At 37.2% G+C, this 24,410-nt stretch overlaps 1 protein-coding gene across 1 annotated transcript in view; it reads left to right on the forward strand.

The window, feature by feature from the left end:
• Window positions 1-21,958, forward strand: part of NUP58 (nucleoporin 58) — a 36,738-nt gene extending 14,780 nt beyond the window's left edge. Inside the window, exons 12-16 of the mRNA XM_035900436.1 lie at window positions 1,528-1,610; window positions 4,509-4,710; window positions 10,553-10,651; window positions 13,460-13,555; window positions 19,903-21,958. Of these exons, the coding sequence (XP_035756329.1) occupies window positions 1,528-1,610; window positions 4,509-4,710; window positions 10,553-10,651; window positions 13,460-13,555; window positions 19,903-20,072 (650 nt within the window). The 3' untranslated portion in view covers window positions 20,073-21,958. The remainder of the gene's footprint in view (window positions 1-1,527; window positions 1,611-4,508; window positions 4,711-10,552; window positions 10,652-13,459; window positions 13,556-19,902) is intronic.
• The last annotated feature ends 2,452 nt before the right edge of the window (window positions 21,959-24,410 follow it).

Genomic DNA, 24,410 nt, shown 5'->3' on the forward strand with positions numbered 1-24,410 from the left:
CATTTTAGGTACAGGTCGTGCAACAAGTAGTGATATCAAGTGTGTGTGTTTTTGTGCCAAACAATACTTGAACATCTTGCCATCACAGGATGGTACCTAGACTTTGGACCTTACATGTCAAAACCAGGAGAACTGTCTAGACCTAGCTTCCAGAATGGGAGATCTACTGAATCCTGACGGTCTCCTATCTTTCCATGTGATCGTCTTGTCTGTCCAGAGTGTGAGAGGGATGCCTTCTCAGATTTTCCCAAGTTTTTTCAGCAGTTTCTGCTATAATCTAAAGGTTCCTTGCTTGTGTGGGCAAGGCTCAACCTGTTATGCCAGCATGCTACGATCTAGTGAACTAGTCAACACTATTGCATGTGTAGCCTTTACCATACAGGAAAAACTTCCTTTGCCATATAGGAAACCATGACCCAGAATATCTTGAAAATTTTGAAATGTCTTAGTATTCAGTATCAATAAATTGCCAATAGACTCCTTGGAAACTTGTGGCCGGTTTTCCTGGATACCACTCCCTCCACAACCCTGCAGGCTGGCATGAGATTTATTCCCCAGCTTTTCTTTTTCAGGAAGAAATGTAAATTATAGTGGAGAATTCCCCTGTGGAGAGGCAGACCTTTTCAGTTTAAGAATCATTGCTAGACCTACATATCTTCAAGAACTTGATAGCTGCTATTTGCCTTTTCAGTAGGTTATATGCATCCTTCATAGCAAGTGCTATAGCTGCTATTTTCACAGTGAAAGACTCGGTGCTTTTTTGTCCTCCATTTTGGTACATTGTTTCAGTGCTCCTTTCAGAAAATAATTTTTTGTCAGCAGATGCCTTATTTTGCCAAAACCTTTGAGATTTCCCCTTTAATCCTGAAGTTCTGCGTTAGTTGGGTCAGTGCACTGAAAACACTTTCATATCTGTGTGGGAAGAAGGATGCCCTAAATCTAAGACTTTATGTAGGCAAGAAGCTTCCCATTGTGATTCTCTGTTTATGATATGCTTGTGGGTAGAGCTAGAATAAGAGTTCCTGTGATGCTTGTTAATCATGTCTTTAAAATGTGAGTAAAGCTTCCATTCTACTCCTATCTCTTTGGCAAAATCAACTGAACACTTAACTGTGCTTTAAGTCAGAAAGACTGGAAAATATATACAAATGCAAGAAAATCTGATTTAACTGTATTTATTTAAAAACCAATGAGGTAAAATGTTCCTGTGTGATTAGATAAAGTTAGGTTATAGTACTTTTTAGCTTTGCTAAATGATAGAATCATAGGAAGCGAATTACCATGTAGATAAAAATCAATCTGAGAAAAGAGTACTTTTCAAAGTAGAGCTTGAAGCCCTTTCAAAAAGTAGTCCTTGGGTGACTTGTGTCACCCAGTTTTTCTCAAATTCTGCATTTCTTATAGACTTTAACTGGTTCTCACGCAATTTTTGGGCTTTGGGTGGGCTTCTTGCTGTGGTATAAACACTAAATCTTTTCTCCTGGTAGTAAGATTGTAACTTAACAATATTTTGTATGCCTTTTACAGATTTGTCTATGGCTATGCAGAAAATCTATCAAACATTTGTAGCTTTAGCTGCACAACTTCAATCAATACATGAAAACGTAAAGGTATGTTGTTTTGATGTGTTCCCATGTATTTAGTGAAAGAACTACAAAGAGTCACTTTTTGAAAATACATCTTCAGGGTTTGGGTTTTTTTTCCATCTGTTAAATTAACTGCTCTAAAAAATTTTCTAACCACCCTGGAGAAGTGCTTTGATTAAAAAAAGTAACTTTTGTTCAGCTGAAGTCTAATTTGAATTTTTTACTTACAGTGATGAAGGCAGCTGACAACAATCATTTAGGTTACAAAATGTTTTTCATTTAACTGCTTCCCTTTTTAACTGTGGATCAAGTTTTGAAATGTCTGTCCCTGAGCTCATGCTTGTATGTTTTGCTTTTTGCCCAATGACCTCAAGCAAAGATGATCTAAATCTGCTCTTACTCAAATAGGTAACGGCAAAAAACATAGGTATTGCTATGTAAGATTTTTCAACATTTCAGTGAATTTTGGTGAAAATTGTGTGCTGGCTTGCTTCATTTTTTAAACCTGTTTTTCATGGAAAGTCATATGTACAGAAGGAAAAAAAGACTGCTGTGGAAGAAATGCTAATGTATCAAAGGTCCTAGTTAGGCTTGTTTTTTTTCCATCATGGACTCTGGCTTGTATTTCCCATTTATAGTTCTGGACATATTGACAACATGTCAATGTTCTACAATCCATAATTTTTCTTGAGATCATCAGAAACCTTCTTGGTAACAAAAAAACCACTTGGAGAAGAGTACAAGTGTTTGGGATTGTTTCTGCTAAGTGACTTCCTTAATGGGAATAGCTCTGGTAAATCTTCTGCTTGGTTCCTTCTCAAAGCTGCTTCTGCACAATACTGTTAATTCTCTGAACATCTGAAACTTTTTATTTTTCCTGAACAAGTTCAGGAATATTAAGGATCTTGTATGAACTAGATTCCTTGCATTGCATTGCTTCTGTCAGCATGGATATTCTACTGGTTCACAGCTACCTGCCATTAGATATTTGTGCTGCTCTTAGTTAACTTCATTTTGGTAGCAGACATAGACTATATCGGCTTCTCCATAATTTTGGCAGAATTACACAAAAAGAATCCCAGATGTGTTCTGGGCTCTTCACTTCTGAGCTCTGAGTATAGCCTGAACTCATGCAGTGGCCTTTGTGATGATACTTTGTTGTTCTTCAATGTGAAGAGCTGCATTAGTACGCAAGTATAAGCAATAGTATCTTCAGAACCTTGTCAGCATGACTAAATAGAAAAGACTTGACTTCAGCTTAAGAAGTATTCTGTTGCCTGAAACTAAGAGGTTGGTTTGAGGATTTTTCTTTCTTTTGGAGAATTTTTTTTAGATTTTAATCTACTGGGTGGATATGAAGACTGATATTTTGGAAGGCACAATTATAACTAAAGCTTCAAAAATCAGAAAAATTAATGTACTGCTTAAGTGAATCTGTCATTCTGACCATCTGTTTTAGTTTATCAGCTAGGAGATGCTAGGAGAGGAGAGCAGTTTCGAAACTGCTGTCTGCCTTATTTGATGGTTGTGATATGGTTTGTGAAGGCAGAGCTGTGACCACAGTTCATTCCTTTGTCTGAAGTTGGCTTTCTGGTTTGCACATACGCTTTGATTAAAAGATGTGAAGTTGTAGAAAAATATGGCCTTGAAACATCTTTGCATGGGACTAGTTGTTAAATATATTTATATCATATATGAACACATAGATTCTGCATCCATGGTCAGTGAAGAATAAAATGTGCTTGGGCACAATTCAGGTTGAGAATGTTACTGAATCATTCTGCATAGATTAGTCTTAAGAACTGCTCTACAATGTCTAATGGTATTTGTCAGCTCCTACGGCAGTCAATATGGCATTGTGCTAAATCTCATGAGAGTTCTACAAATATCTTTTCTCTCCAAAGACAGCGCTCCTGATGTGATAATGAGGTCATTCTTTCTGGGTGTTTCCTGCTGTTGCTGATAGATTTAGGATTACAACTGTTCAAATCCTGAGTCAGAATTTCTGGACTGTAAGCTCCTCTTCTCGGAAACAAGCATATCCTTAGCCAGGATCACAGGACGTAGCATGCCTTCCATAAAACTCAATTGAACCCACTGTTCTTTGGTTTTAATAAATCTATTCTATTTAAAGATTCTCTGTTAGAAGATGGAAATTGTTCTATTGGTTGTTTAATTGAAGCCATTTATTCCTTTTATGTTACCTAAGATATCTGTAGTTCCCTCATCTGTGACAGAAATGGCTCATGATGAACAGGCCAAGCCAGGTGTTGCCACAGAAGGTGGAGTCTTGAGGAGGGAAGGGGAATAGGTGAGGGGAGAGGGGACGTGACACTAGGGCTAGTTAGTCTAAAGCAGACTGATCTGTTGCATTTGCACTGTATTACATCATTGCTGAAATGCATCAGAAACAAGAGTGAATTCTAAAATTCTGGTAGCTTCCTCAGCTTTGTGCTAAGAAAGAAATGCAAGAGTGAAAGGAAGGAAAGAAATACAGGTGAAGTGATAGGGAAGCAGAAGTGGACTCCGTGCAGAAAGGGTAGCACTGAAGAAGAGCGTGTTATTTTATGTTATAAGCTAACAATGTAGCTGTATTTTGCCTCTTAGGTCAGCTAGTACAGTGATGCAAATGGTGCTAATTTATACCAACTTTTAGAGATTTTTATACCATTCAGTATGTTAGTCTGTTACGCTTGACTGCTTTGCAGAATTTAAGTAAGGAACCTGTTCTGGCTGTAGCTGGTGCAAAACAGTTCTCTCCAGCTCATAGCCTGACTAGATCCTTTCAGGTTGTGAGGGGTGCTGCTTTTTTTTTCTTTTTTTAAAGAAATGTTGTTTATAACTCAGTGTCTCTTTCCTTATTAAGTTAAGGTTTTATGTCAAATACACTGAACTAAAATGGCTTCCCCCCACCCCCTTCAGATGCTCAAAGACCAATACCTTGGCTACAGGAAAACCTTTCTGGGAGATGCCATGGATGTGTTTGAGGCAAGACGAACAGAAGCTAAGAAGTGGCAGAGCGCGCCACGTGTTACCACTGGACCGACCCCTTTCAGCAACATACCAAATGCAGCAGCCGTTGCGATGGCTGCAACACTTACTCAGCAGCAACAGCCTGCTACAGGTCTGAGTGCATTCAAGTTATAGATTATTAGTGTTGCGACAATAGTAAATTTGTGTAAAATTTTCTATGAAGTCTTCCTTTGTGTTAGACTAAAAATCTAAACGTTGTGATGAGCAAAGTTACTGATACATAGCCAATAGAAAAATGCAGGGTAGACTTAGCAATAATTATACAACAGATACTTAATCTTGTGAATTTACTTGTATTAGTGATATTTACTGTATTGTTCTAACTACCCCTTGGAATGTGAGTCTTCACTCTTAAGTAACATCTCTGAATACACATAGTATAGCCTCTTTCCAGAATTGTATGGTTATAGTAAATTATTTCAAATCGGTGAGGAGAGAATATCTAAATGCATATTACCTTTTTCTTATGTAAAATTAATAGTGCATTTTTATATAGCACTTTGGAACTGTAAAATGAAAAATGCTGTAGAACAGGAAGGATAGTGGAGCAATCATCTGTAGAATGGGAAGACAGACGCCTGGCTTATTTTATAGCCAACTCCTCTGTCAGGGTGATGTTGGAGCAGTTTTTGCTGGTCATTCTGCTGTTGCGAATAAATATTAGAGAAAGTAGAGTGGATCAGTGGTTCTGTGTGTGCATGTGTGTAAGAGGAAGACCAAAACACAGGAAATGCATGACCCACTGATACTGAAGAATGGATACATATGGCAATGGAAATGACTCAAGGCACCTTAGTTGACATTGTTACACTAACCAACGCTTCTCAGAGAGGGATTCCTGAATGTAGAGAACTGAATTAATATTTAATAATTTAACAGAAATAAGATCAATTTAATTTTACTTGAACATGGATATGTGTCTATGTCAGCGAATTATGAAAAGCGTAGTTAACTTCATTCTACCATTTATTTTCTAAATGGTTGTTTATCATAGGTGTACTGAAAGTCATATTAGCACCTTTTCCTTCTCTTCTCTTAAACAGCAGTTGTATTTTGAATTGTTTCAATTAGAAACCTATGCAGCAACCACCCTAAGTTTGACAAACTATTAGACTGTCCTTGCCTTCTCCATAAAAGGAAAATGCAATGTGCTTCCAGCCCTGGCCCTTACAAACAGCAAGGAGATGGGCTTAAAAGACAAATATGCCAAAATATTTTAAACACAACAAAAAATGAGGTCTTTATGAAATATTTCTCTTCTAAATTTCCATCAAAGACCACAGTCTTCCTGTTGCTGCTATCCATGGAAATTTTGTTGAAGTGATATCTGCAAAAGAGTCTGGTTTTAAACTGAAAACATGAGATAATGTAATGTCATGCTTCAGGGTTTTTAATACAGATAGAAGTGTGGCTTGTTCAGCCTAACGTTGCCAAAGTAGTTCCCTCTCCCTTCATCTTTCTCCTTGTCTTGTGTTTTTTTAAAATACTCTCCATGGTCATTACAGGGTTAGTTGTGTATGAATGTTATATACTTGGGATGTCACATTTAAAGTTATACCTGCCTTTTTATGAATTGGGGTGAGGGATTTGAACTTCCTCTTCCTAGTCCAGATTCAAAAGAACTGCTAATAACTTCAGTAAATTGATGCCACTTATGGCATGACTTCGTGAATATTCTCTTAGGAGTAGGAGTGAAAAAAAATGGTCATTTTGGCAGAGTATTTCAAAAGCCAAAAATGTGCCAACTTACAAGAGTGATGCAGGTAGAACAAAGCCATTAACTTATATCAAACATGCCTACAAAAGTAGACATCAATTTGTTTACTACTTACTCAGTTGGAATACTGTTACCCTCCATGCAACTCACTTGAGGACCTGGAGAAATAGAGGTAGATAGATGTTTTGAGTGGCACTTCAAGAGTATTTAAAACTCTTAGAAAATAGGGTTAGATGGAGCTTGAAATCATCTGTTCCTTTAGCTCAAAAGCAGGAATAGTCAGGCCTGAACTATTTCAGAGATATCTTAAAGTCTTAAAGCTTGCTAAGAAGGAGAATTTCACAGCTTTCCTAAATTACTGATGTCAGTGCTTGACTTTTTCCCAAAAACTTACCTGAAATTTCTTAGCTTCAGATTAAGGCTGCCACTTTTTGTCTTACTCTTAGTGGAAAAGGAGAAGAATCTATTCTTTCAGTTTTGCAGGTATCTTTAAATATTTAAAGACTGCCTCTTCTTCATTTCCTTTTTTCCTTGTTTGAGTTTTCAAATGGCCATTTGCTGCAGTAAAACTGCATGTTTTAACTTTGTGTTATGTTATGAATTTGATAAACTATCTGCTAGAAGTTGAAATCATGTGTCTTTCTTTGCAAGATCTAGATCCTGAAGAGGGGAACAGATGAGGGATGGTAGAAGGTTATGAGAGAAAAGACAATGAAATTAGGTGAATGTAAAGGGGGGCGGAAGGGGGTGTCTGTGTAATACCTGACTTGCTGTTGCTATTCTTGAAGATGAGAATAAAACAAGAAAGTTAATCTGGGCTTTAAAGTTTTTTACTAAAATCTAATATACGGTACTCTACTATTGAGGGATCAGGATGGTCAGTCTTTTTTTTTTTTTTTTTTTTTTAAATATTCGATGTTTACATGGTTAAGTCTATTTCATAAGATTAGAGTTAGTTACTGTTCTTTCTCTGAAAAAGATAATTTATTTTAAATTTGTGTTCAGAAGTCAAAAGTTTAGTAATTACATCTAAGCTGTGGGATCAGGGAATGTTTCCCCAGTTCCTGGGTGTAGATATGCACCCTATTTATGTTCTGTCTGTATGGCAATACATGTCTGGCTTCTATTGAAATAAATAAAGCCAGTGGATCCTGGCCAAACGGAAGAAAGGGAGCAAAGATGCACTCCACTGGTCTCCTGGGATGGATAATCAGGACGCTAGGACTGTGGTGTGCACATTGAAGCACAATTTTTGTGCAGTTTTTTGAAGCTAAAAGTTATTAAAAATTATGCTTAAGTCTTGTCTGCATACAACCTTTCTCTCTAGTTTAGCACACTTGCTCAGAGCACCGCTTTATTGGTAGCGGTGAGGCTGGTCATGCTTTTGTGCAGTAGCAGCTAGAGTTTTAACCACTGCCTCACCTGCACCTTCCCTGAGCAATCTTCAACAGCATGGATGTTAAAATGACGGTGGGTAGGCTACCTGTTATTGTTGATGGGACTAAAGTTAAAAGACTTTAATGGAAATTCAAGCCTAGTGAACTAAGAGCTGTAAATGCATGAGGCTGAAACATGTTTTTCTGGTAAGACTAAGTTGTCTTAAAGAAATGCTTTTCTTCAAGCTCACCTTTCCTCCTCTAAAAATAAATAAATAAAGCACCCCATCCCCCAACAACTTAGTTACTCTCTCCTTAACTAGTGAAGTGCAGAGTCAGTCAAAGCATTATCAAGCTATTGGCACACTTTGTTATGACTTGACTCAGTATGAGATTGAAGTGCTAATGGGAAAGGATACTGAAATCTTTATAGCACTTGAAATTTTTATTGTGTAATTTGATATTAACCTTGGCTAAAATTAGTCAGTGTATTACTTTGTCAGAATCAGATCTGAATTGTGACACTAAATTTGTTCACTTTTAGGACCAGCTGTGATTTAAAAAATTGCAGAATGTCACTTTAGGAAATCTGGCTAACCTGTCTGGACTCGTAGTGTGTCCTATTCAATGAACTGAAATGTTCTACAGGGCAAATATATCAAGTTTTAAAATGTTAAAATACTTGTTATAAACAATTTGTCTCATACGTGTAATAGCCAGAAGTGCCAATTTTTTGCTAGTACTTTTGGCATTGAAGAATCTTTATTACTAGTTTTTTGCTATTGAAAATTATGTTTACTTACAAGAACTGTAGGTAGTGATGATGCCTTCAGAACATTATGGTACAAAATCAACAAATACCATATGCTGTTGCTCAATTAAAATCTTGTTAGCCTAAGGCATAAGATCCTGTTTTATATAGTCTGAGGTGTTTTAGAATAATGTTTTTTACTGGCTCTAAAAAGCATGTTGTGTTTGGTAAAAAGCTTGGCCTGGAGGACTGTAGTGTTTTGTTTTAAGGTCTTCCACTAACAGTGCCTCCTACTGAGATAGAAACCTGTGCACTTGAGAAGGAACTGGATATGTGGGTTTGCGTTCTTTTAGTTTATTAGATGACTAACTGGCTTGTGTAGGGTTTTTTGTTTCTTTTTACTGGTAATTTTCTTATTTTTAAAGAGCTGCTAGGTAGATATGTCAGTATTTAAACTGGATGTAAACAAGTTTAGTTTGAAATTTATGTGAAAATTTAATTACAACATCTGAGATACTTTTTTTTTTTTTTCAGTTGAAAAAATAGCTTGGGTTTCCCAACTATTCCCTGCTAAGCACAGACTCAAAGCTAACAACTTTAGTTGCCCTCAAAATTTAGTTTAACACTACTTTGAGTATACATCTGTCATCCAGCTCGGATCACATAAGAATTTTGTGTTCCTAGCAGAAATGTTACTTCTCAATATACAGTGCCTTTCACTTGATTCAGAATGATTATCCATGTAAAGCTTCAAATACTGAAATGATTTTAAAAGCTTGAAATAATTACATTTTAAAACTCTAGATAAATATTAGTAACAGGAAACTTTGTATTATGAAGGAAGAAATTTTGAATGAAAATAAGTCCAAATGTGATAATGGTTTAGGAAAAAGACTGAAATCATCTGAGCCTTATAGTAATATTTGAATAAATCATCACTTTCACAGATATAGTACATAAAGTATGTTCAAAGATGGTGAAGGCTATCTTGAGGAAAGGTGTGAATGTCTGTGGATTAAGAGTTTGGCACTGTATTTTATCTTCAATGGTTAAACTTTTTAACTAGTGCACTGAAAACTGTTTGAAAAAGACAGGAATATAAGATTGTACTGTGAAAACTGTCAAAATATATTAATTATTTATCAGAATTAATTATTTTAAAATGTGTTAGTAATGGGCTAGCAAGTTGATTCTTTATCCCCTAAGGTTAAGGGGCGGGGGGGGGAGGAACTGAGGCTGTAAATTTCATCTTGACAGACTGAAAATGGTTTCTGACAGTCCTGCACCTTACTGTGAATATGCAGGGAAAGTACTGTCAACTTTTTTATTATGGGACAAACTCTGACTCTGAAATTTTGAATGTATCTAATTCACTAAGGTACACAGAACTGTGCCTTTTGTAATGTTTATTTAAACAGGTGGTTTGACTAGTTTACCTTATTGAATGGTGTTATGTAGCAGAGCTTAACAGAACTCAGTTATCACTTGTGTGGAAAAGAATTGAATTGTCATGTTACTGTGTAATTGACTTGCTTAAAAATGAACAATAAATTTAATAAAATAAAGTCATTGTCTTGTTTTTTATCTTAGTGTTCTGTTTAAATTTGGATGGAATACTTGAGTAGTTTTGAAGATTCCTATTTATTAAATAAATTAACTTTTGGTAATATAGTTCTAGTTACATTAGTGTCAGTTCTTACGTTCTTAATTTGAAGGTTTTCCTTTATTCTGATTCCATTAATACAGGTGGCAAAATGTTGTTACCTATGAGTTCTCTCGAGATTTTAATTAATGTTTTAAAGTTTAAGGTGAGACTGGTTAACTTTTAAAAATACTAAATGAAGTTGTTATCATGTTATTAGCTTTGACTAGTTTCACCTTATTACAATCAGTATTTTCTTAGATTTTTACCAGGTGGAAATAGAGGCAGACAGTTAAGTGAAGAATTTTGATGAGGTAAAGCTTGGGATCTTAATGGGATTTGTTGAAGGCAATGATGTTCACATTATCAAATACTTGAATAAGTAAATAAAGGACCTCTTTACTATGAAAGAGTAAGGCAAGTTTGTTCTCATTTTTTTTATACCAGGGCCACAGCCATCTCTGGGAGTTAGTTTTGGAACGCCATTCGGCTCAGGTATTGGCACTGGCTTGCAATCAAGTGGCTTAGGTTCTTCAAGCCTTGGAGGTACACTTTAACTTTTCTAATCTTTCATTGAATTATTATTCCGCACATCTGCATCTCTTGCAAACCTTTAACTCCACTAAGAGGGTGATCTGTTTCAGGGAAAGACCTTACAATTTGGCTGTCCGTGCTTTCCAAATTTCTTCGTGCCTTGCAGAAGGAGTTGCTAAGGCTAATAAGCCATTGTAGTGAAAACCCAGGATGGACAGGATGAACTAACCACATAGAAGTTCTATTCTTAAAGCTAGGGAAGAAGTACTTCAAGTAACTACAACTTGACTTAATTTTACATATATGAAAGCTAGGCACCTGAGACACTGGATCATGCTGTTAGCTAATCCATAGAAGTTTTACACTTGTATGTACAACTTAACTATAGAGAACCTTTTCTGCTTAGATTAAGATAAAAATAAATGCTAAAAAATTACTACGGTTCTGGGATCCTGCTTGCTGAAACATACTTGTTTTAGCTGTCACTCTGTCCCTCGGTGCTGAGGTGGAAAAAAAAAAATCCCGCCTCAAGCTGAAAAAGCAACACGTGAAAGTGAGAGAAAAATACTTATCAAAATGTTAATAGTGCTGGTGGGGAATATATTCCAAGAGGACACATGACTGAAAAAGTAGGTGGTAATAAAAAAAAGATTAAATTCATGTCGACCTTTTCAGTTTAAATTCTCAGTAGTAGCACTACAAGTAGAATCTAAGTGATTAGCAGAATCTAATCTGCATGTAAATGTCCTATCTGTATAGGTCAGGGGTTCCTACAATGCAAGTCAAAAGACACTAGTGTCCTCTGAAGCTTTTGTATGAGATCTGCAAAGAAAATTGTTATGTCTGCTGAGCATAGACATAATGTGTTGTGTTTTTTCTTGTTGCATCCTCTCCTCTCTGCAGCCTCAGTCTGCATCCCTACATTTTGCTCTTTGAGCTGAACACGTGAATCAGTGTTGAAATTTATTTAAAATAATTAAACATCACTTGGCATTGGAAAGATGCTGTAACTTGAGTGTTATATCAGTTTTACCTTAAATAATCATACTTAAATTATCTTTAAATCTACCCATGTCCTTTCTCATCAGATTTTAAGCTTTTTCAGATAAAAGAAGGTTTGTACGCCTAAACAGGAAAAATAACCGAGAATAACAGGCTAAAAGGAAAGTACTTCTGCATTTACAGGTCGTTAAACAAAAAACCCATAAAATTCTTCCTTTTCAGCCAAAGAGGTTGTAGACTAAAGATTGGTCATATATGTTCACCAGTCTTGCCAATGTAAATTTAAGAACATTTTCTTTTAAATTGATGGGTAACTGCTTCTAGTTTTGTTTTAGAGGCCTAGCTTGTATTCTTTTTTTTGCTAGTTCTCTGCTTGGGAAGGCATTTGCTTCCATTTCATCTATTCTGTAATAATTTGCAAAATTTTCATCTTTTGACAAATAAGGAAGACTAGCTGATAGAAGCAAGTATAGAAGAATAAAGGAATACATGCAAAATATGCTGCAGGTGTGCTCTTGGAAACAAATGAGAGGAAGAAAAGATTTTTCATTTATCTTAGGGGTTTTTTTAAACAGGACAATTTTTAATGTATAATCTTGAAACATCATTTTAGTTGGGATATTTGCTGTCTTTTCATGATAAATATTCTGTGAATTTTGTCAGATAAACACAGAGGCTCTTGTGTTTAAATATATAAGATATGTAGCATATAGAGCCTATGCTTCATTAAATATTTGCAGACACCTTGTCTGACCATTGGTAATTCATTTCAAACTAGACAGGACAAAAGAGCATGTCATTTAAATAAACTATCTTGCACTGAAATACTTGCCATTATATACCCTTAAAACTTACTTGATTTAAAAATTGCAGAAGACTAGAGAACACCGCTTCAGATTGTGTGTTCAATCCTTACTAGTTTTAAAATCTAAAAATTATTTCTGTAAATGAATGCTAAAGGCTCAATTTGCAGTAAAATACAAGTATTTTCCCTGACAGTTGAAACTTAAGATGGGGGCATTATTTCCTCAAATACAAATACTGTTCTCTTTTTGAAACCTCTTGAAACAGCCAAAATCAGAGAACGTGTTTTCTTACTGTTCCTTTTGTCTGGCCTCTGTCTCAAACTGCGAATACCAACTTACAGTTTGAAATCTTCAAATAGTTATATCATGAAATTATAAAAGTCAATTACAAATTTAACAGAATGATTTTTGTTACAGGTGTTTATGGCTGCCCTTTATATCATTATTTTTCCCTTTAAATATTGTGAAATTCTGTTTCTATTCTGTATTTAACCTATTTTATGGTTTCCTAGATAAAGCTGTTCCCCAGTAAACTGGGGGGATGACTAAAATAACCAAATGTAAGCTCAAGAAAATGTTTACTCTGTTTTAAGTGTAGAGAATTTTTCTTTTAGAGTTGTGGATGAAGATTGCGGCTTTCTGTAACAAAAGTCATATAACTTGTGTCTGAATTTTCTTAGCTTTGGCCCATTTGGTTGCTTTTTTTTTTGCCAATTTAATAGCAATTTTGTAAACGCTGAAAGTTTACTTCATCTGTTTTTATAGATTTTCCTTTACTCGGTTTTGTATTTTGAAGGAAGTGTTTTTCTCCAGTGCCTTCCTGTTTGCGCTGGTTTAATGCAATGTTGTGTTGAGAATAAAATACTCATGAGGCAATAATCTTAGGAATATTTGTTTACCAAATAATGCTTAGATTTATGCTTGGGTTTAGAATACTCACCCAAAACCTATGTGTCTTTAATTACTGTGTCTGTAATTTTTTTGTTGTATGTCTCTGCTATTATTCTATTAGGATTTGGAAGTAGCTCTGCCTTTGGAAGTAGTGCCACAGGAGCATCATCATTTGGGTTTGGAACTACAAGTAAGCCATCAGGAAGTCTAAGTGCAGGTTGGTCTGTTTCTCTTGAATTCAATTTATCTTAAAGCAGAAGTGTAATAATCAAACTGCTGCACTCAGTCTAAGCAAGCTACTGAAACAAATGTGCTTAAAGATGCATGTGTATATAACCACTAAAGTAACTATTTACTTGCTAAATACACATTTTCAGAGATGTTTTTAGGTTCTCTTAAAGGTCTGCTAGGTAGACAGTATTGAGCGAGCATAAGTGTTTTCTGTTTGATGGTGTCTATCTAATTAGGAGTGGAAGCAGATGCATCAGATGCATCAGATGCGGTCTGAGGCACAGAAATGCAGTTACTACTCAAATGCATAGGCTATACGGTTACTGAGCTATTGAAACCAGTGTATAAACTTGTGAAAAATATACCAGTAATTTCAAATCTGTATTTACAACTAAAGTTAAAATTATTTTTTAGAAGCCCGGGTTTCCTTAAAACCATTTATCTGCTTATCCTTTCTATATGAATAGTAAGTTAGATATTGTGTATCTCTCTATATATCCATTATGCATTGTGTTAACTACTTTGAAAACACTTCTGTGCTAATTGAACTACTCGGTGCTTATTTCATTTTTTTGTTTAATTTTATTGGTGGTGAGAAAATGAAAATATGGATGCAATTGCTCCTTAACTCACCCGCCTGAAATCTTAGTCACTTCTAGAGCTTGCATCTCTACTTTTTAAATAGATGTTTCTTTTTGAGGCAAATAGCCTACTATAGTCTGTCTTACAGTCTTCCTTCAATGACAGTTCGAAGGAGTATTATGTCTCCTGGGACTGGCTTTTGGTGGCATGTTTCTTTTTTAAAAGCAAAATGGTTTTTTTAACTGCTATTCATACAAACATAGCCAGTGGCTGATACTTATTAGTAAGTGCCCAGTACATTAGCTTGGACCAGAATAATTTTAGTTGCCCTGCTTTTCACTTTGGTTTGTTTTTCCTTTGGTTAGTGGTGGGTTATGCTGTCAAATTAGGCCTGTAAAAGTACATTAAGCTTTGTCTTACAAGGTGGAAATAGCTCACTAAGCTGTCTGTGTAACATTCATGAATGTGTAACACCCTAGTAAATTCTTGATGGAACATCTCTGATTTTGCAACATGCAGTGTCTAAGCATCAGCCTTCTTTTGCTTAGTTAGTTTTTAGTATCAGAAACAAGTGGAAAACTTACACTGCTTCCATTTTTATCTTGTAGCTTATTTTTCCTGAGCCTATGTTAAATTACTTAATATTTATATATACAGTATTGCAGCATTTTAAGATGCTAAGTTACAAAGACATAATTTAGTGTTTAGTATATTTTAAGAAGTAATTAGAAAACTGGTTGTATGAATCAGTTGTCCACCACTGAGGTATCAAACCAAAGTAAATAGTAAGTTTGTCTTTGCTGTGTTGGTGGTGTGCAGAGACATTTAGACGTCATTTCGCTGTATTCCTCAAACTAAGCTTTGTCATGGGAGCAGTGCCCCCAGTCTCTAAAGAGCAGTGAGGGAGTTGGACCCAATAAAATGAAGATTGTTTTCAGTTATCTTAAGAGTCTTGGCTACAGAAGGTGGTAACCAGGAACACAAAAGATTAAATGTAATTCTTGTAATTTTGTGCTTATAAAATAAAGTGGTCATGAAATCCTGATCTAGACTGGAATTAAGGACTAGAAACCTCCATAAAAATTTGGTAGTTGAGAAGCACCTTAACTTTTATACCCCAAATTCTATGCCCTATAGCTTCTGGATTGCATATGATCTTTATTTTAATTTTATTGAAGGTATATAAATGGGTTTGAATGATGCCTGAGGCTAGCCAGGTTATGTGTATATATATATATATATTTATTTTTTTTTTCTAATTTTAACTTGTCCTGTTTCTTAGATAACATTTACAGGATCCTGAAGCAATATTCTGGTTTATACTACCGTATGATAGTTATATCTTGTTCCTGAACCTTTTTTCTTTTGAAAAAGCTAGGGAAATGGTGTGAATATGGGTTATGGGATATATTGGTGTTACAGGTTGTGTTTAGGTGTGAGCACTTAAGCATTTTCCTGAACCAATGTCTAGTAAGTGTTCTGTCACCCGGTCCTTCTAGGCTGCTTAGATAATGCGCCAAGTCTCCTCCACGTGTTTTCCATCAGTTTGTTCTTTCTTTAGAAAGAAAATTATAGATCCCAAATTGCTTCTGTCAAGTGTTTGTAGGCTACGAGTTAGATTTAATCACTTCAAAAGATTTGAAAATGTTTCTAGTAGTATTACTGCTCTTCTCAATTTCAGTTTGTGTTTGAAGAGAAAATTGAGTCCTCTGAAATTACTTGAGGATCTTCTAATAGTAAATTTGCCTCAGTCCAGGAGCAGTCGTTGTGTCCACTGTGTCAATAGATGAAAAGCAGAGCAACTGCAGTCTTCTCTCAATTTCTTTAGTGCACACATTTGCGAGATGGAACAAATGTCTCAGACTTTCCTCTGAAACACACACAGACGTTGTGAAAAGCTGACTCCAAATCAGGCCCCAATTGATTCCCAGTCTTATTCATTTGATGGCAAGTAGAAAGGCTGATGTGAGTGGGGCGTTGTAAAAAGCATTAAGACTCCCAAAGTGATGGGAAAAGGAAAAAGAATCACCATTGAATTTATAGATATAAAGTTAAGGTGACGGGGGTGTGCACACTATTTTTGTGAAAACTCAGATGCTAAATATGTTTTGAAGGCCTGAGTTGAGAATTTGTGTTGGAGACATTTTTACTGAAGAATAGCAGCCTCAGTACACGGAGTAAGAGATAATCAGGTGGGATCATGGCTGGACATACTCATAGTGCTGAAAAATGGCCCTGAGTATACTCCATGTTGTAACTATGAGCAACTTTTAGATACAGAGGCTGTAGTGTATCAGTGAAAGTTGTGCTGGAAATCTTTTTTCATCTAGAGCACTTATTGTGGTGTGGAGGGTGAGGGCAGGAATAGCTTGCCTTTGAGATCTCCTGAACCACTGTTTATCCCTGTAGCATTAAAAAAAGAAAAAAAACTGTTATGGGGAGATGCGTACCTCGTGTTTGGCTTGCCTACCTAAAGGGCTGTCTGAAGCAGAGGTGCCAAAGCCCAATGAGTAAAGTGTACTCTAAGGTTCTTCAGGGAGATGCTAAGTCTATGCCCTTGAAGGGCAGGTTGTTATTTACCTTCTGAAAATAACTGTTTACACATAAGTAATACTAATTTCAACAAAGAAATCGTTGATCACATTGTAGCTGTGGTTCAAGACTTTGTGACTCTTCCCTCTAGACCTGAGCTATTTTGTGACTGATTCTCTTTCTTTGCAACAGGAGTAAGACTTGAATGTGTATTTTGTTCAAGTTTTTTTCCTGAAGATTTTTCATTTGAGTATTCTGCTTTAGAGTTTGGTTTACTTTTAAGAAAAGAACTTCATACCATGGCCTTGTTATGCTGCCATGATAGGACAATGCCATTTAGATTAATTTCCCTTCTGCCTTCCTACACTTTTGTGATTGCCTTAAGTGGCACTTCTGAGATAACAGCTATTACTTCCCAAGTTATATCTAAATTAAGAAGCATATTCTCAGTCTTCTATCACAGTTTATGCATCTCTTATTCTAACATTACTCAAACAGAGCTCAGGCTGTCTTCCCTGCATGCTTCAAAATAATCCCTGCATCCAGAAACAGCTAGGCGGAGGTAATTCATGAACACCTTACACTTGCCTACTGAACTCCTGGCGCTATAGATCACATATAGCTTTATTATGAATGGCATTCATGATGTTTTCGATAGGAGGCAATGCTTACCTGTTATTTCAGATACATACTTGAAGTAAAAAGGTAACTTACCAAGAACAGTTTTGGCTACCAAAGATTTTTTTCATTCATGAGACTCCCTGATGAAGAACAAGTTTGTTCTTCTAAAAACCTTACTTGGGATTCAGAGTTAGCAGGGAAATGGAGGAACAGTTGCATCTGCTTCACCCCTTACATCCTAGCATGAGAGACAAATTAGTCCACAAAACTTAAACAAGACCCAAATGAGCAATATCATTAGTCACGCTCTAGGTCTGCACACTCGTTACATTGACGATGAGTTCTGCACAGGCAACTGCCTGTTGAAGGATGGCGGTTACTGGAATGTAGATAATGGGGAATTTTCTTGGCAAGATGATGCGGTGTGTAATCCACATCCAGACATTGCAGGAGGAAGAGTCTCAGGTTATGTTTTGAAGTAGTTCTTGATGTAAAGCATCAGTTACAGGTGAGCGAATAGAAGACATTGGGCTTGTGAGAGCCACTTTGGGACGCGACCGACCGAACGGAACGAACCGACCAAACTAACTAACCCCCCCCGAGCATGACGTTATATGGTATGGAATAGCCCTTTGGTCAGTTTGGGTTAGCTGTGCTAGCTGTGCTCCCTCCCAGCTTGTTATGCACCTGGGCGAGCAGGAGAAGCTCAAAAAGTCCTTGAGTAGTCTGAGCACTACTTGGCAACAGCTGAAAACATCAGTGTGTTATCAACATTATTCTGGTACTAAATCCAAAACACAGCACTATGCTAGCTACTGTGAAGAAAATTAACTCTATCCCAGCCGAAACCAGGACAGGCATTCATGATGTTTTCGATAGGAGGCAATGCTTACCTGTTATTTCAGATACATACTTGAAGTAAAAAGGTAACTTATCAAGAACAGTTTTGGCTACCAAAGATTTTTTTCATTCATGAGACTCCCTGATGAAGAACAAGTTTGTTCTTCTAAAAACCTTACTTGGGATTCAGAGTTAGCAGGGAAATGGAGGAACAGTTACATCTGCTTCACCCCTTACATCCTAGCATGAGAGACAAATTAGTCCACAAAACTTAAACAAGACCCAAATGAGCAATATCATTAGTCACGCTCTAGGTCTGCACACTCGTTACATTGACGATGAGTTCTGCACAGGCAACTGCCTGTTGAAGGATGGCGGTTACTGGAATGTAGATAATGGGGAATTTTCTTGGCAAGATGATGCGGTGTGTAATCCACATCCAGACATTGCAGGAGGAAGAGTCTCAGGTTATGTTTTGAAGTAGTTCTTGATGTAAAGCATCAGTTACAGGTGAGCGAATAGAAGACATTGGGCTTGTGAGAGCCACTTTGGGATTCTGGTGAGACAACCGGTTGGGTTTTTATTTCCATGCTTTAAAAATATTTAGGTATTGAGTTGGAGATATTGATGTGACCAAAGGATTGCTTTAACTGTCTCCTAGAGAACTAATGGAAGTATGTTAAGTAACGCATGTTGAGAATGTACCCTTTTTTGCTTGTGAACCAGTCCCATTTTTCCTTAATATTGTGATTGTTTACAGTTTTTCACATGCAATTTGTATGAAACTGTTTGTTAAAATCTTAACTTGCTCATGTCACGCTTGTTATTTTGTATGATTGGTTACCTTACGCGGTTCCTTGAGAACAAAAAGCAGAGTTACGAAGTTCTGCTTCTTACTAACCAATATTTGAGAAATTTCTAGCATTCTCTAATAGTTTCAATTATTATCCAGGTTGGTTATGCGTAACTGATAAATTTACAAAAGAAAGTAAAATGAGTTGGTGTTACTGTTGCTGAAAACTGTAGACAGATTTTCTTCACCTGACCTTGTTTTATAGCTGAACCAAACATTCCATTTGTTTACCTTGATAGAAGAGGGTGGAGGAGTTAAAATAGCACAATCTGCTCACCTAGTCATTTTTTCTAAAGCTTTGTTTTCAGTGCTGTTTTTTGGTTTAAGGCATAAAGGGTGTTTTTAAATACCAAGGATTTGGCAAGGATTTTGAGCCTCTTCTGCCTCTCACTTAAGGCATGGTCTGTGCCACGTATGTTACAAAGACAGGCAAAGGTAGCCTGGTCAGTGGGGCACAAGGCTGGGAGCTCCAACTCCAGCTTTGCCATTTACCTGCTGCGAGTGAAGTGAGCACACCACGGTCCACTGGTACTTCTGCCTTCCCTCCCACCCTACATACTCATTATGTATTTCGACTGAGAACTTGAGGAGTTACAGTTGTTCTGTTGTACAATTCTGGTGGGACTTTTGCGTGCTACTGTTGTATGGATAATGGTGTAACAGACTTGTGATTTAGGATATAACTGCTTACAGTCACTGAGGTAGACTGTGCTAGTGCTGTAATATGCAGGTTGTCAGAGCAAGTCCAAGTGTGTTAGCAATGTGGCATACTGTTGTAGATCTGTGTTAGCATAAAGTATTACAAATACTGGTAATAAAGTGGCTGGTGTTAATAACTCCAAGGAGAACAAACTTGCAATCCTGATGTAACTTACCTTTTAAAATATTTTTCCCTCCCTCATAAGGCTTTGGCAGCTCGACTACATCTGGGTTTAACTTCAGCAATCCCGGCATCACAGCATCAGCTGGCCTGACGTTCGGGGTGTCTAATCCTGCATCTGCAGGCTTTGGGACAGGAGGGCAACTTCTTCAGCTGAAGAAACCTCCAGCTGGAAACAAGCGAGGGAAAAGATAGGCACCCCTTCTAGGGAAGGGGAAGTGAATCAACTTTGTTCATCTGAAAAGTCTATTTTTCTAGATTGATGCATTAATTAAATTGCATCCCAGGAGATTTATAAAAATTTTGCTACTTTTCCCTAGTCTGAAATACAAAATGAAATCATATTGAACAGCTATTTTCTTGTGAATAGAAACCCGTTTATGTATTTTTATTTTTGGCCCTAGTTTTAGAAATGTTCTATACTGCATTATTATTAAAGAATCTTGTAAAACCATCTATTTAACCTAATGTTAGTAGCAGAATATTTTTTGTTAATAAGCTTTATACCATATGAATATATGCATATTTGTTTTTTGTACAGATAAAATATATTCTAGTACAAATACTAGAGTTCATATCTTCTGTTCCTGGATATGGCCTTTAAATCTACTTCAGGGTGTTTTTGTGTATATGGATGTAAATATATACAGTACAGTGCACACATCTGTGTGTATGTATGTGTATATATATATGTATAAAATACAGATGTGCAAACCTTGCCCCATAGACAGGTCTCCTTTTCTTTGTGTGTGCTGTTTCTCCATGTTGCCCTGTGGTCCCATATTTTGATGTTCCTAGGAGTTTCAAATAGTGGGTCCCAGGCTATGTCATCATTGCTTCTTGTGTTTTGTTCTTTAAGGCCAGCTGAAATACAATGTTTACTATTTCATAAAGTTTGGTAAATAGTGGTTAGTAGCTGGGTTTTTTTTTTTTTACCTTCACCCATTTAGCAGCCAACTCTGAAGGAGAATCTGAGATTGTGATGCAGACATTTCATAGGTAACGTTCCCAAACCGTTTGGTTTTGTTTTTTCTCCTGAACTGACAGTAGAGTGTTGCAGAATTTCAGCTGGAGGCTCAAGATGCCACAAGTTCTGTGTGCAAGCAGAGAGCTGTCAGGCTGGATGAGCTTTTCCCTGCAACTGGGGGAGATAGGATATGCTATTCTAATGAAAACCCCAATGAGCTGTTACAAAACTGAGCTGATTCACTAGCTTGTCAGCGCCACTAGCATTGACTTAAAAGCAGTTGCCTATCTGCTTTCGATACGAGGTATAGTACAATAAGTTGCTGCTAAAGAATGGAGGAGGAAAATGATGTAATGTGAAGGTTAAAGCTATTGCAACAGTACTTTATGAATCTTGCATATTACACTGTCATAGCTTGTGTGGCATCGCCAATTTGGTGTGTGCTAGAAACAGCTGGGAAAACATCTGAAGGACGTGCTGCCTCATGTGAGAGAAATAATGGATTGGTTGAACCTTTTCAAATAAAGATAGAGGTTGAAAAGTGAACATGGAACTTTGGAGCTGAGTTGCTTTTTATGTAGAAGATGTTTTGTATATAACATGCGTCAAATGAAAATTCACAATCACTTTCACAAAAGCACCTTTTTTTCTAAAACAGTTACAGTGCATAAGATTTTCTAGTACCAGGTCATTTGCTTTCTATTGTTATTACCATTTTGTATGTTTTGGAAATGATGTCTGCATTCAGCAATGATTCGCTCTTTGACAAATGTTCAGTTTGTCACCTGATCTGATAAAATTAAGGGAAACTGAGCACAGAATTCTTCACTTTTTTACTTGTATGTTATTGCATCTTTGTGAGCAGTCTCTTAGGAAGGGATGTAATGTGGATTTTTTTTTTTATGTCTCGGAAAAATAAAGCTTACAGTTTATTTTGATTTCAACCTTTTTTAAACTTTTATTGGGCTGCAGTCAAAACTGTAATGTTTGTATTCCTTTGTTATTGCTTTTTTTAATAGTTAATATGTTAAACCACTGGACTCTCTTGTAATGTATTAATTTGTGAAACTAATTCTTAAATGTGTACTGTTTGTCCATATGTGCGGCTTACCATTGTGCAAACAATAAACAGTAATGCTGTGACCCTTGTAATACATATTTGCCTATTTGACAGATCATTTCCCGTTGTTCTCCCATGTTGCAGGAGAAACAAAAACGTCATCGGCTGATACATAGAATTGTTTCTCCTAGAATTTATATAGTGCAAAATTCTTCTTGCTGAAGTTAGGGCCTTGATATCTTGGGATTGAAAGGCTGGGGGTGGGGGGGTGAAGGGAGGCACTGCATTACGGGTTTGTCTGGGATCTCTTCACAGTGCACTAGATAAACCTGGATCGTGCTGTAATGTAACACAGCACTAGGTTTGGCTTTGTAAATTCGAAAGCAGCCTGAGCCTCCGGGGTACCTGTGTTCTGTTTCTTTTCACATTAAGGCAACAGTTATGTCCTTAATTTAGCCTAAATGAAAAAACGATTATGTAATAGAATAATCGCATGCTGCAGTACAAACTAAAGTCGGAATGGGGTTTGAAATAATTATATTCTCAAACATTACTTGGGCGGTTGAATCTAGCCATGATTTTCAGGGATCAGTATTGTATACGCGGTTTCAAATTTTTTTTTCCAGTTTAAAAACTTGTCATCTAATTAGAGTGCAAAACACAAATACATTCAAGGTGCAGCTTGGTTTTCTACTAGGCAGGTTAAGAAGCTGACCTGTACTTAAACACCATGAAATGAAATCAAGTCTAGATTATTTGTTCCATAAAGAAAAAAAAATACGTACCGAAGGAAGGTTGAAGTCACGCATGTAGGATGTGGTTCTCTGTTAGCCTGTACCTCGTTGTACAGCTGTGGTGTACGCTTACTTATGTGACCGCTTTCTTTTACTGGAAGTAACTTGTTTTTTCTTCACTGTTCTCCCTACAAAGCACACAGCAGGCGCTAGGATAGCGTTACGCCTTTGCTTGATTCATGGGCAGCTTTCTGGTCCAGCATCTCCAGACTTTTTTACGCTCATGTTTGTCCCCCTTCCTGACAAGCTGGCTACCTAGATACTGCCACACTTCTGCTTTCTCACAGATGGGGAGGGAGGAGGTTGTAATAATGTGGAGTTGGATAGAGTTCATGCATCTTCCTCACCACAGGAAATCCAAATCCAGCTAGACCCCCTCCATCTACATGTTCATAACTGCATTTGGAACCTCAGTTGCTTTTATAGCATCACTTTTTAAATGAAGATAAAGTTCAGGGATAGAGGTTTAGTGGCCTTCTCTTCCCTCTTTGCCATCAGTGGTAATTTTTGGGGTTCTTTCCAGTTTGCCACTCATGTTAATAGTAGAAATAACCCAGAGCCATGTCAGGTCTTATGTGTTACTGGTTCCAATACTGGGAATGCCTCAGCAGAAGATACGAAGGAAGGACCTTGTAGGTTCTTGGTGAGAAATTAAGAGTAACTGTATAGAAAAATCCATCCGTACTGTAGAGCGTAAATACCTTATGCTCTAGAAAAGTTTGTCTCCCTAAGACTCTTATTCAAGTTTATAAGAACAAAGAACTGGCTATGCACAAAAATTGCCAGTAATAAATTATGCAGGTTTTGGACTTATTGCTGGGATCATGCTGTCAGGCTGCTTCCCTCTTCCCTCTCGCTAAGCACCTTCCAACACTGTGGCCAGCATCTCCAGACACTGATGGACGGTTAAAGTGTCCCAGGAGTAGATTTGTCTGACTTCTTGTGGAAATCAGCGGTGGGGCTCGGGGAGGGGGGTGACACCGAGCTGGTGCCCGCAGCAGCTCTGGAAGGCAGGGGTTACCCGCTGCGGCAGTGGCCGTGGAGCTCTGACCCAGCTGCCACATGGCATCTTCCCCTGGCCAGACAGGTAGGTTGCTTAGGTGGAGGATGGAGGTGGTGAGGGGGAGGAGAGGCGCGGGCAGAGACGAGGCGATGTAGAGCACAAGGCTTCCTACTGTGAACAGGACAACTCGTTTGAATTTGGTTTGGGATCATTTCTTCTGAACTTGATTTTTGTAGTCCCAGATTAACTGAGTTTGTAGAATTTTTTGCATTGGCTGAATGTTGTGTTTAGTAGGTAGAAATAGCTGATAGTTTCATTTTCTACATGGGTGATGTTTTTTTACTTGGGGGGGAATTTATACATTAACTCCATAACTGAAGGAATTAAAAAAATATTTCGCCAGGGGGCAGGAGGCTGCCAGTTACCTCCTGCCACCGCAAAGCCCTGGCAGGCGTAGCTGGCATGCAGCGTCACCTTTGGTTTCCAGGTCATTCACGTTTTCTTAAGCTTTTTTTTTTTTTTTTAAGGTAGTAGGGTTTTGTCAAACTTCAATACTTGAACGATCCTTCTGGCCCATTTGACTCCTGTTGTTGCAAGGTTTGTTACTTAATGCTTTTTTACTCAGCCTCAGGAATTTAATCGTTACAGCCCATCGCTGCAGTTGAAGAGCCACGGTGAGGAGGTGAGTAGGCTGTGTGTTACTTTAGCT

Source organism: Egretta garzetta, unplaced genomic scaffold (assembly GCF_000687185.1).
Source record: "Egretta garzetta isolate BGI_Z169 unplaced genomic scaffold, ASM68718v1 scaffold98, whole genome shotgun sequence".
NCBI classification, from domain to species: domain Eukaryota; kingdom Metazoa; phylum Chordata; class Aves; order Pelecaniformes; family Ardeidae; genus Egretta; species Egretta garzetta.